Here is a 13,669-nt window from a genome sequence, read left to right as displayed (position 1 = left end):
TCAGGTATCTACATGTATCTGCAGATGGAGGTAACTTGGTGTACTCAGCCCCAACCAGCGCGGGGAAGACGTTGGTGGCAGAGCTGCTGATACTGAAGCGAGTGCTGGAGACCAAGAGGAAGGCTCTCTTCATCCTGCCCTTCGTGTCTGTCACCAGGGAGAAGATGTTCTCACTGCAGGTACGGCTCACTGTAGTGAGGCATGTTGTTTTCCCTGGTTTCATACAGAAATGGTATTTGTGCTTTTAGTGTGTCCAAGTTGAAACCATTCATCCAAATAAACATTATTTGGTATTAATGCAATAAAATAAGCAGTTGAATCTCAATTAAAAAACAATGTAAGGTTTCTTTAGGTGTATTGTTGTGCAGTCAAATTAAATATTTTTAGCTGAAACTTTAAGGATATTTAACAATCGAGTGTATTTATTAAAACTCAAATGACATTAAGAACAAGGCTCAAAATAGATCTTCTTGATCCCCAGGCACTGTTGCAACATCACTGAGCACACATGAATATGATCAAAGCCTTTTTAAGTAAGAGAGAGTGATGAAGTAGCTTACAGGTTAAAGAATGCAGGCTGTCCATCTCACCACTGATGCACATATCCTGGTAACCCAGTGAAGATCTGGGTTAAAATTGGAGGCAACAAAAGGGATTGGGTGCTCAGGCTCGCTGACTTGGTTGATGTATGTCATCGTATCCCAATTGCGTGGATCGATGCTCATGACATCAATCACTGGATTGTCAGATCCAGACTCGATTATTTACAGACTGCCGCATATAGCTGGAATATTGCTGAGTGCAGCGTTAAACAACAAACAAACATTTGCGTGGATCAATGCTTATTATGTCAATCTCTGGATTGTTTGGTGGAATATTGCTGAGTGCGTCGTTAAACAACAAACAAACAAACAAACATATGGTGGTATCCTGATTGCAGCAGCTGTACCAGGATGCAGGGGTGAGAGTGAGTGGGTTCATGGGCAGCTACTCTCCCCCTGGGGGGTTCAGCAGCGTCGACGTGGCTGTGTGCACCATTGAGAAGGGCAACAGCCTCATCAACAGACTCCTGGAAGATAACAAGCTACACAAGCTTGGTGAGCGATGACATAAAACTGACTACATACTAATTGTATGCAGCCACAGGACCCACTAAATAGTGTCTACATAGTCTACATGTTTAACTTAGCTATACTTGAGAGGGGCAGTCGGGTGGCCTAGTGGTTAAAGCGTTCGCTCGGCATGCCGAAGACCTGGGTTCGATTCCTGACGTGGGTCCAAAGTGTGAAGCCCATTTCTGGTGTCCCACGCCATGATATTGCTGGAATATTGCTAAAAGCGGCGTAAAACCATACTCACTCACCTACTTGAGAAATAAACGACTCGTGGTCTTTTTTTATTGTACAATTGAACACTGCTGTGCCCCTCATGTTTTTTTCTCCTTGCAGTGTTTTATTGTACGATAAACAACGACCACAAGTCGTTTATTTCTTATATGAGATATCAACATTTTGTACAGCCTTTTTAAGGATGTCAGTAAATTGTATAAGCTTTAAAAACATGTACCCGCTTTTAAATAATGATGTCTCCCTGAATAGAATCCGACCTAGGCAATGTCGGACAACTCCATTTTATGTATAGGGGGGTTAACTTTGGTATTCTCACAATTCTCTGCACCTTTTCTCCCAATACTGATTGTAATTAGCTCATCATGATGTAGAAGAAATACAGAGGGGATGGATACCTGTTGGTCTTATTTTAGGCTTAAATTGTAAAACAAATGTTGAACAGGATTCCTGATACGACAAATTCTGTATTGTTACAGACATAATCAGCACCATGGGAATTTAAATAGGTTAGATTCCAATGGGGTGCTATTGCAACGCTGTAGAGGTTTGGTTTGCAATGACTTCAGGTCAGGGTGCAAGGATTGACTCGTCGTGAAAGGTGCCACAATTCACTGTGCAGAGTTGCAGGTTCACCCTCGTTGTGTTTTTAGGTTCGTTAACACAATATATGTGCTTGTAGGTTCACCAAAGTTGTAAACGTTTAAGACCTGCATCACTTCGGGCTGTCCTCCCAAATCATTCTGACACACTTTGTTATAAGTGAAATACTGTCCAGACACTCACACCATGCTGATCAAGGTTTCCAAAGTAGTCAAGCCAGCACGATCTAGTGTTAGTGAAATCCCATGTTGTAGACTCCTCCTGATTGTACAGGGGAAAGGATTCTGGAAGCAGAGATTGGGAACTGTATCTCTGGTACTGTGTTGTAGGTATCATCGTGGTGGACGAGCTGCACATGGTGGGCGACTCTCACCGCGGCTACCTGCTGGAACTGCTGCTCACCAAGATCTGCTACGTGGCTAACAGAGTTAACACCGACCCAAGGTAGGGCTATTGTCCATGAGACCGCCTCTGTGGCCTAGGGGTAGAGCGTTCACCTGGAGAGCGGAAAGGTCCAGGGTTCCATTCCCATACGCGTCATACCAAAAGACTCAAAGGGTGGTACATCAAAATATCATGCAAATTAGACTCTACCAGTGTATGATGAGGTCACATATGAAGTGTTCACCTACTCTTGCCGGTGATGATACGTCCATGCTACAGGCACATGTGGTGCCGCCGTCTGACGTCCCAGACGATGTGGTGCATGGGGCCATCTGAGGCAGCTGCTTATCCTGAACAATGACTTCTTTGTCAGGATAGTAACCATCTGTTAAGTAAATAACAATAAGGGAGCAGTTCAATATTTTTCAATGGATTCAGATTTAATTGTCATACTTTCACTCAGGAAATTACTGGTTCTCCATCAGTGGTATGAAAACCGAAGACTTGACATACTCTAAGCTCTGCTGCACCACCTGTAGGATTCATATGACATGCTGTTAGGAGTCTCTGGCAATACACCCGGGTTTTTTCAAATCATTAGGGTTTTCCATAGACAAGGATCTTGTCATTGAATGCCTGAGAACTGCATCTCTTTGGGCTTTCCCTCAACACACACTATGAAGAAATGTGTACTTCTTATCTAATTATTAATAATTAGTCCTGAGTAACTATAAAGGAATTGCAAATAAGTCTTAATAAAAGAAAAGATCTGGTTCTCAGGCAATTACTTTTGAAAATATAGTGTGTGCATTTTTTTTTTCTTTTTCATTTTGCTTATTCAAAGGGAAGTAACTGCGTGGTATAATGGATTGCATTGTTTTTAAGTATTAGGATTTTGTTGGGAAATGGAAATAGAAACGAAAGGTGCGGTGGACTATAATGATGCGGGCGGTGCCTGAGAACCAAAACTATTATTTTTTTTTAGCAAAACAGACAGGTATGATTATGTCTTTTAGAAGAATACGAGTCTTTTACTTCAATTTGCAGCACCGAGTCTACTGTGACCGAGGACCACGTGCAGATTGTTGGGATGAGTGCCACGTTGCCTAACCTTGACCTCCTGGCCCGCTGGCTGAAGGCCGACCTGTACAAGACCGACTACAGACCAGTGCCCCTCACTGAGAGTGTCAAGCTAGGGACCTCAGTGTTTGACTCCCAGATGAGGAAGCTGAGGGACCTCGACCCTAATCACACCTTCCCCGGCGACAGCGACCACATCCTCCCACTGTGTCTGGAGACCATCCTGGCCGGCCACTCCGTCCTCATCTTCTGCCCCACTAAGAACTGGTGTGAGAAGCTGTCGGAGACCATAGCCAGGGAGTTCTATAATCTCAGGAAGGCAGCCAAGCCTGCAGCAGGAGACTCAGATAAAGGTAAAGTGAGGCAATGTTTTAAAAAATACCCAGTGGATCCCCCCCCCCAAGTTGAAAATTAAAATGAAATATCTAAAAAGCACACTTTGTATACACAGCAAACTGCAAACAAATTTCATTAGAAAACATTCATTTGTGAAGACTGCTTTATAAAGACAGTATTTACGTGTCAAACTTGGATGTGTCGAATTTCCTGGTTGTCTCGGACTTACATTGTAGCCCCTGGAAATTCACTTTGTTGGTTGTCTCAAAATCTGGATAACTGGAACTTTTCCCCAGGTCCTCACTTGTCCGACACAGTGACTAGTTTGATTGTAACTTCTTGAACATTGGAAAAGAACATAAAAGACATTATTTCTAAATCTACCCACCAGGACTTGTCACACGAAGAAATATAACTAGTCTGGTGTGACGAGAACACATTGCTTGCACGGAATACACATGTACAAGGATGCTTCACTCAAGTCAAGACAAAGCCCAGTAAAGTCTTGTTATAGGTCAGTGAAACCTCCTCGTGTTTGTTTGCGAGGCATGAACCCAGGGGTTTCGGACAATGAAGATGGGGTGGTTGCAGCTGGCTTATTGTGTGTCATGCTCCGCCGGGGAGTTTCACTCCTAGTTTGTCTGGCCCTTATTTACAGGTTGTTTTGATGTTGCTTGAAATTGCTGACTGTGGCATAAAACATTATTCATTCATCCCCCGCTACACTTGTGGAACTGTTTTGTAATGAACTGTTATATATCACTCTTTGACATAATAGGGGGAACAGGTGGCCCAGTCGTCTGAGGCCCTGAAATTCACTGTGCAGAGTTGCTTCCCTTGGGCACGCCAGAAACCTATGATTGTTGGTTCGAATGCCTGTAATCCCAAATATGTTTCTAGGTTTGTCAGCACCAAACCCGTGCTCTAGTGTTTCACCAAAGTGGTAAACGTCTGAGACCTGCATCACTTCAGGCTGTTTGCTCCCACACAAGCTGACACACCCTGATATAACTGGAATTCTGTTCAATGTAGTGTTTAACCCAACTCACTCACTCATTCACTTTATCTTAGCATGTTTGTGATTTGTGCTATAATTAATTTCAGTTTCAGTTTCAATACCAGACAAAAAGGAGCTATTCCTTTAACTCATTTGTCAAAAGAAGTCAACTGTACTGATATATGTAAGGTAACCTGGGCTGTTGATGCACTTGTTGGACAGAATCATTCATGATCATTAAACCCTGACGGCTAACGGAGAAATATGTATATACGTACTACTCGAAAGAAGTTAAAGAACACCCCATTCTTTCATATTACTACAGTTAATCTGTTAACTACACATTTAATTTGTTAACTCTGCATAGTAATTGAAGGAATTGGGTGTTCTCTGAGTTCTTTTAAGTACATGTAGTATATCTTCTTGTTTCCAAAATTTCAATCTTTCCTCATACCATTCTGTCATTAACATTACAGATGCTTTATATATGCATAATTGAGTCACTGGAGTAGTATTGTGGAATATTAATTTGGGTGTTCAGGTCAAATAGAAAGGACCTGGAAGTGTGTGATCCATATTGTCATCAGGCCGAACTGATTTCAGGTCATTGAAGGTAATCAGAAATTGAAACGACAATGTTGACATCTGATCTCAAATTTGATCATCTAGTTCAATTGAAATATTGATAATATAGACATTTTTATTGATACATCTTAAGTACTGACTCTTTATTGCATATTTCTGTCGTTACCATTGGTTACCATTCCAACTGCACCATTGATTATACCAAATTGTTCCTTTGCACTTGCACCCAAGCACTATATATCTACCTTGTCAAACATCCATAGAGTTTCAGCCTCCTGCAGCACGGACAGAAATTACCGAAACATTTACTCGCTTGACTATTTTCAACATATATGGACCCATGAAGATCTGGGGTAGAATAGGGCTTCAGCAACCCATGCTTGCTGTAAAAGGCGACTATGCTTGTTGTAAAAGGCGACTATGCTTGTTGTAAAAGGCGACTAACAGGATCAGGTGGTCAACCTGACTTGGTTGATGTATGTCATTGTATCCCAATTGCGTGGATTGATGCTCATGATGTCAATCACTGGATTGTCTGGTCCAGACTCAATTATGTACAGACCGCCATCATATAGCTGGAATATTGCTGAGTGCAGCATTAAACAAACAAACAAACAAATATTGGGTTTCGTTCCACAATGATTGTAGCGTTAAGATTGTTGTAAGCCTGTGTTAAAGTATTGGAGTTACGACCATCTTAGCTCTACCATCGCTTTGTGAAAAGGGGCCCTGACATTTTACTCGCCTAGGGCTCCTTTAACATCGGCGGACAAACTGTACTGGGCTAGCAGACTTGAATTCTGTCTGGGCTGCCCTGTTGGCCTATGTAATGACTACTGTCTGTCCACCAGGGTTTGTGAGGGCGTCGGCCCTGCTGCTCTGTTGGCCTATGTAATGAGTGCTGTCTGTCCACCAGGGTTTGTGAGGGCGTCGGCCCTGCTGCTCTGTTGGCCTATGTAATGAGTGCTGTCTGTCCACCAGCTTTGTGAGGGCGTCGGCCCTGCTGCTCTGTTGGCCTATGTAATGAGTGCTGTCTGTCCCCCAGGGTTTGTGAGGGCGTCGGCCCTGCTGCTCTGTTGGCCTATGTAATGAGTGCTGTCTGTCCACCAGGGTTTGTGAGGGTGTCGGCCCTGCTGCTCTGTTGGCCTGTATAATGACTGCTGTCTGTCCCCCAGGGTTTGTGAGGGCGTCAGCCCTGCTTCGCCTCCCCCTTGACCAGACAGCTCTGAGGGATGTGATGCTGCAGCTACAGAGGAGCCCCGTGGGACTGGACTCAGTGCTGGGGAGGACTGTGCCCCTTGGGGTCGCATACCATCATGCAGGTACTGGGGAAGTTCAGAAGGGGTTTAAAGAACCTGTTAGACTTAAAAGAAATAAAAGAATTGGTTCTCAGGCAATGACTTTTGCAAATATTGTGTGGGCGGGCAGTCTTTTTTTGTGTGTTTTTTCTTGTTCAAACTAGAATGTAACCAAATGAACAGTTGTGTACCACATGGGACAGGACCTCCCTACATAAACAAGCCTACAAACTCCTATTGCCACGATTACCATAAGCACTGCGCATATAAAGGGAAGTAACTGCGTGCTATATTGGATCGCATTGTTTTAATGTATTAGGATTTTTATATTTTTTCTGAAAATGGAAATGGAAACATGTGGCAGACTTTATAGTGATGGGGGTGTAGCCAATAGAGCCAAGACTATTATTTTTTTATATCCTCAAGTGTTTTGATTTCTTTCATGTTGGGGCTGATATCCTGACAAAATGAAATGGTTCTGGGATTTCATGTAGAGTATTTCTCCAGCGCACAATGGTTGTTATAAAGCAGATTTAAATTTGGTTGTTAAAATGAGGATTTGGTTGAGGATATTTTTACTTTTATCAACAAGTGTTGATCTATTTGAGCTTGGAAAACAAGGGTGAGGTTCTATGCATAATCCAAAAATGTTCTTCCAACATTAAAAATTTGAAAACACTAGTAACCAGTCTGTAAATAGTCCACTAACTAGCTTCAGTTGCAGAGATATCAGCGAGAACATTTGGTTGTGACGTCATGGTAACCGATGACATCACATTGGTCTGCAAAGCATTGTGATGCAATTGAATTGTAGCACTATCTTTCTGGAGATATTGCTTGATCTAATCCAAGGTCTATTTTCTGTGGAAGCAAGATTGGATGATAATATAAAATAGCCATCAATTAGGAAATCCAATATGGCAGGCATCAACCATCTGTGTTAAATGAAATTTGTAAAACTGATATGTTTCAGGTCTGACGTTTGATGAGCGTGACATCATAGAGGGAGCATTCCGTCAGTGTTCTGTGAAGGTTCTGGTGGCAACTTCCACATTATCCTCGGGTGTCAACCTGCCAGCCAGGCGTGTGATCATCCGTTCCGTCATGTTCCATGGGAAAGTAATAGACACCCTGACATACAAGCAGATGGTGGGCCGAGCAGGCAGGAAGGGTGTGGACACAGAGGGTAGGTGATAGACACCCTGACATACAAGCAGATGGTGGGCCGATCAGGCAGGAAGGGTGTGGACACAGAGGGTAGGTGATAGACACCCTGACATACAAGCAGGCAGGAAGGGTGTGGACACAGAGGGTAGGTGATAGACACCTTGACATACAAGCAGATGGTGGGCCGAGCAGGCAGGAAGGGTGTGGACACAGAGGGTAGGTGATAGACACCCTGACATACAAGCAGGCAGGAAGGGTGTGGACACAGAGGGTAGGTGATAGACACCCTGACATACAAGCAGATGGTGGGCCGAGCAGGCAGGAAGGGTGTGGACACAGAGGGTAGGTGATAGACACCCTGACATACAAGCAGATGGTGGGCCGAGCAGGCAGGAAGGGTGTGGACACAGAGGGTAGGTGATAGACACCCTGACATACAAGCAGGCAGGAAGGGTGTGGACACAGAGGGTAGGTGATAGACACCCTGACATACAAGGAGATAGTAGGCGGAGCAGGCAGGAAGGGTGTGGACACAGAGGGTAGGTGATAGACACCCTGACATACAAGCAGATGGTGGGCCGAGCAGGCAGGAAGGGTGTGGACACAGAGGGTAGGTGATAGACACCCTGACATACAAGCAGATGGTGGGCCGAGCAGGCAGGAAGGGTGTGGACACAGAGGGTAGGTGATAGACACCTTGACATACAAGGAGATGGTAGGCGGAGCATGCAGGAAGGGTGTGGACACAGAGGGTAGGTGATAGACACCCTGACATACAAGCAGATGGTGGGCCGAGCAGGCAGTGAGGGTGTGGACACAGAGGGTAGGTGATAGACACCCTGACATACAAGCAGATGGTGGGCCGAGCAGGCAGGAAGGGTGTGGACACAGAGGGTAGGTGATAGACACCTTGACATACAAGGAGATAGTAGGCGGAGCAGGCAGGAAGGGTGTGGACACAGAGGGTAGGTGATAGACACCTTGACATACAAGCAGATGGTGGGCCGAGCAGGCAGGAAGGGTGTGGACACAGAGGGTAGGTGATAGACACCTTGACATACAAGAAGATGGTAGGCCAAGCAGGCAGGAAGGGTGTGGACACAGAGGGTAGGTGATAGACACCCTGACATACAAGCAGATGGTGGGCCGAGCAGGCAGGAAGGGTGTGGACACAGAGGGTAGGTGATAGACACCCTGACATACAAGGAGATAGTAGGCGGAGCAGGCAGGAAGGGTGTGGACACAGAGGGTAGGTGATAGACACCCTGACATACTGGCAGATGGTGGGCGGAGCAGGCAGGAAGGGTGTGGACAGAGGGTAGGTGATAGACACCCTGACATTCAAGTAGATGGTGGGCCGAGCATGCAGGAAGGGTGTGGACACAGAGGGTAGGTGATAGACACCCTGACATACAAGCAGGCAGGAAGGGTGTGGACACAGAGGGTAGGTGATAGACACCCTGACATACAAGCAGATGGTGGGCCGAGCAGGCAGGAAGGGTGTGGACACAGAGGGTAGGTGATAGACACCCTGACATACAAGGAGATAGTAGGCGGAGCAGGCAGGAAGGGTGTGGACACAGAGGGTAGGTGATAGACACCCTGACATACAAGCAGATGGTGGGCCGAGCAGGCAGGAAGGGTGTGGACACAGAGGGTAGGTGATAGACACCCTGACATACAAGCAGATGGTGGGCCGAGCAGGCAGGAAGGGTGTGGACACAGAGGGTAGGTGATAGACACCTTGACATACAAGGAGATGGTAGGCGGAGCATGCAGGAAGGGTGTGGACACAGAGGGTAGGTGATAGACACCCTGACATACAAGCAGATGGTGGGCCGAGCAGGCAGTGAGGGTGTGGACACAGAGGGTAGGTGATAGACACCCTGACATACAAGCAGATGGTGGGCCGAGCAGGCAGGAAGGGTGTGGACACAGAGGGTAGGTGATAGACACCCTGACATACAAGGAGATAGTAGGCGGAGCAGGCAGGAAGGGTGTGGACACAGAGGGTAGGTGATAGACACCTTGACATACAAGCAGATGGTGGGCCGAGCAGGCAGGAAGGGTGTGGACACAGAGGGTAGGTGATAGACACCTTGACATACAAGAAGATGGTAGGCCAAGCAGGCAGGAAGGGTGTGGACACAGAGGGTAGGTGATAGACACCCTGACATACAAGCAGATGGTGGGCCGAGCAGGCAGGAAGGGTGTGGACACAGAGGGTAGGTGATAGACACCCTGACATACTGGCAGATGGTGGGCGGAGCAGGCAGGAAGGGTGTGGACAGAGGGTAGGTGATAGACCCCCTGACATTCAAGTAGATGGTAGGCGGAGCAGGCAGTGAGGGTGTGGACACAGAGGGTAGGTGATAGACACCTTGACATACAAGGAGATAGTAGGCGGAGCAGGCAGGAAGGGTGTGGACACAGAGGGTAGGTGATAGACACCCTGACATACTGGCAGATGGTGGGCCGAGCAGGCAGGAAGGGTGTGGACACAGAGGGTAGGTGATAGACACCTTGACATACAAGGAGATAGTAGGCGGAGCAGGCAGGAAGGGTGTGGACACAGAGGGTAGGTGATAGACACCCTGACATACAAGCAGATGGTGGGCCGAGCAGGCAGGAAGGGTGTGGACACAGAGGGTAGGTGATAGACACCCTGACATACAAGCAGATGGTAGTTGGAGCAGGCAGGAAGGGTGTGGACACAGAGGGTAGGTGATAGACACCCTGACATACTGGCAGATGGTGGGCCGAGCAGGCAGGAAGGGTGTGGACACAGAGGGTAGGTGATAGACACCCTGACATACAAGCAGATGTCGGTCGAGCATGCAGGAAGGGTGTGGACACAGAGGGTAGGTGATAGACACCTTGACATACAAGCAGATGGTAGGCTGAACAGGCAGGAAGGGTGTGGACACAGAGGGTAGATTAACTGTGTACAGATCGGGATATTCTTAGTATAACTTAAAAGTGACTTTGTACATATCTCCTGTTGATGAAGTGATTCCTATACATTATTTTCTTTCTTGTCTTACATTACTTGCATGATGTCTGACAAGTAAACTGCCATCTGTCTGTATATAGAACTGCACATGTGACATCCATCTTGCCAGGTGAGAGTGTGCTGGTGTGTAAGCCGAGTGAGAAGAGTCGTGCCATGGAGCTGATGAAGTCGGAGCTGCCACCGGTCAAGAGCTGCCTCATCCGGGAGGGGAGGGAGGAGCTCAGCTCCAGCATGAAGAGAGCCATACTGGAGGTGGGGCATGGTCCATCACTTGTTGAGTTACCTTCCTTAGCAGTGCCAGGATCTGCTTATCATTGGTTTGGAGTTTTTGCTTTTATGTTAGCACCATACCTGGGCGCGTTGGTTTCACAAAAGGTATACAATCTGCATCATGTTTGTGGTTGTCCTCCACATCAAGCTGACTTTCTATGATTTAACTTGAAATACCATAAAAACCCAACCAACTCACTACTTGTTCAAGATGATGTTTGTTTGTTTGTTGTTGTTACTCCAGCTATATGACAGCAGTGTACATGTACATTGCAGTACAACAAGATAGTATGATGTTATGCAAATGTACTCTTGTATAGAGCAATACAACATCAGATTTATCAAAACATATGTCAACCTTTTACAAAAGGTGGCCTTAGATAATGCTGGTCTCAGTGGTATGACATACAGTGTTGTGTTTGTGCAGATCGTGGTTAGCGGTGTTGCAACGTCTCCGCGGGATGTTGCTGCCTACGCGTCATGTACGATGTTAGCAGCCACTTGCGAGGAGCAGGACAACAACCAGCTGATTGACACCTGCATCGGCTTCCTCAGAGAGAACGAGTTTGTCACACTGAAAACGTCTAAAAACAATGGCAAGTCTGCATGGGGCATCTCACCTTATCTATAATAATGACCCATATCCCAGAGCACCTGGATGTCTTGTTATGGCTGTGAATGGTGGTCAAGTCTGCATGGGTCATCTCACTTTATCTATAATAATGACCCATGCACCACAGCACCTGGATGTCTTGTTATGGCTGTGAATATTGGTCAAGTCTGCATGGGTCATCTCACCTTAACTATAATAATGACCCATGCACCACAGCACTTGGATGTCTTGTTATGGCTGTGAATATTGGTCAAGTCTGCATGGGTCATCTCACCTTATCTATAATAATGACCCATGCACCACAGCACCTGGGTGTCTTGTTATGGCTGTGAATATTGGTCAAGTCTGCATGGGTCATCTCACCTTATCTATAATAATGACCCATGCACCACAGCACCTGGATGTCTTGTTATGGCTGTGAATATTGGTCAAGTCTGCATGGGTCATCTCACCTTATCTATGATAATGACCCATGCACCACAGCACCTGGATGTCTTGTTATGGCTGTGAATATTGGTCAAGTCTGCATGGGTCATCTCACCTTATCTATAATAATGACCCATGCACCACAGCACCTGGATGTCTTGTTATGGCTGTGAATATTGGTCAAGTCTGCATGGGTCATCTCACCTTATCTATAATAATGACCCATGCACCACAGCACCTGGATGTCTTGTTATGGCTGTGAATATTGGTCAAGTCTGCATGGGTCATCTCACCTTATCTATAATAATGACCCATGCACCACAGCACCTGGATGTCTTGTTATGGCTGTGAATATTGGTCAAGTCTGCATGGGTCATCTCACCTTATCTATAATAATGACCCATGCACCACAGCACCTGGATGTCTTGTTATGGCTGTGAATATTGGTCAAGTCTGCATGGGTCATCTCACCTTATCTATAATAATGACCCATGCACCACAGCACCTGGATGTCTTGTTATGGCTGTGAATATTGGTCAAGTCTGCATGGGTCATCTCACCTTATCTATAATAATGACCCATGCACCACAGCACCTGGATGTCTTGTTATGGCTGTGAATATTGGTCAAGTCTGCATGGGTCATCTCACCTTATCTATAATAATGACCCATGTACCACAGCACCTGGATGTCTGTCAGTTTGTTTTACAACAAAAATAGAGTTCCGTGGGTTTATTCTGCACTTGAATGCACAAGGGAAACAAGTATGGATTACTGGTGCTCTGTCCCAGAGTCCCCCTTTGTGTATTGATATCTGCAGAGTTGTGTCCCTTAGCTGAGACTGGATCCAATGATAAAGGTTAGAATTCAAAATCAAACTGATTTTGATCGTTGGTTTGTCAGCACCTGACCTGTATGGGTTTCAGCAAAGTGCTAACAATTGAGGACCCGAGTCGCACTTGACTTTCCCCTCATGCCGGCCTATATCTGAAGTATTGTTCAAGGCAGCGTTAAACACAACTCACTCCCTCACCCTATGCCTTCTGAGCATGGCTATTACAATTGTGTTGATATTTTCCCCTGCAGATGGCAGCACCAGTGAGAGATTCTACCCCACCCAACTGGGCTCAGCGGTGCTTGCCTCGTCTCTATCCCCGGACGAGGGACTGGCCGTGTTCGCGGAGCTGCAGAGAGCCAGACGCTGCTTCGTCCTTGAGGATGAGCTGCATGTCATATATCTGGTGAGTTATGTCTTCAACATGAACAGCTCTTTCATCTTTCCGTGACAAGACTATAAAAGTCCAGTTTCCACCCTTGCGGAACCAGGCAGGTTCGATCGCTGGCCCTTCACATACCCCTTGCATTTGCATCGCACAAAATGGCGGTGCCCAGTCAAGATGATCTGATCGATAATCAAGATCGATAATTTGTAATGAAATGGGTCTTACCAAGCGAAGTGCATCAAATCACCTTGATTATAAACATGTTAAGATTTGCAAAATATCTGTCGACACCTAGTTGATAGTACACATGCTTTACATATCCTAAAGTC

The 13,669-nt window shown here is 46.0% G+C and overlaps 1 protein-coding gene across 1 annotated transcript in view; it reads left to right on the top strand.

Moving 5' to 3' along the window:
* LOC124125902 (DNA polymerase theta-like) overlaps positions 1–13,669 on the top strand; it is a 42,742-nt gene that overhangs the window by 5,240 nt on the left and 23,833 nt on the right. The window contains exons 5-13 of the mRNA XM_048384097.1: positions 25–179; positions 941–1,097; positions 2,279–2,393; positions 3,381–3,766; positions 6,507–6,653; positions 7,603–7,815; positions 10,919–11,061; positions 11,507–11,675; positions 13,204–13,358. Coding sequence (XP_048240054.1) covers positions 25–179; positions 941–1,097; positions 2,279–2,393; positions 3,381–3,766; positions 6,507–6,653; positions 7,603–7,815; positions 10,919–11,061; positions 11,507–11,675; positions 13,204–13,358 — 1,640 coding nt within the window. The remainder of the gene's footprint in view (positions 1–24; positions 180–940; positions 1,098–2,278; positions 2,394–3,380; positions 3,767–6,506; positions 6,654–7,602; positions 7,816–10,918; positions 11,062–11,506; positions 11,676–13,203; positions 13,359–13,669) is intronic.

This window comes from Haliotis rufescens, unplaced genomic scaffold (assembly GCF_023055435.1).
Source record: "Haliotis rufescens isolate VD_foot unplaced genomic scaffold, xgHalRufe1.0.p SCAF_5, whole genome shotgun sequence".
NCBI lineage: Eukaryota > Metazoa > Mollusca > Gastropoda > Lepetellida > Haliotidae > Haliotis > Haliotis rufescens.
This window is presented reverse-complemented; position numbering and strand designations above follow the sequence as displayed.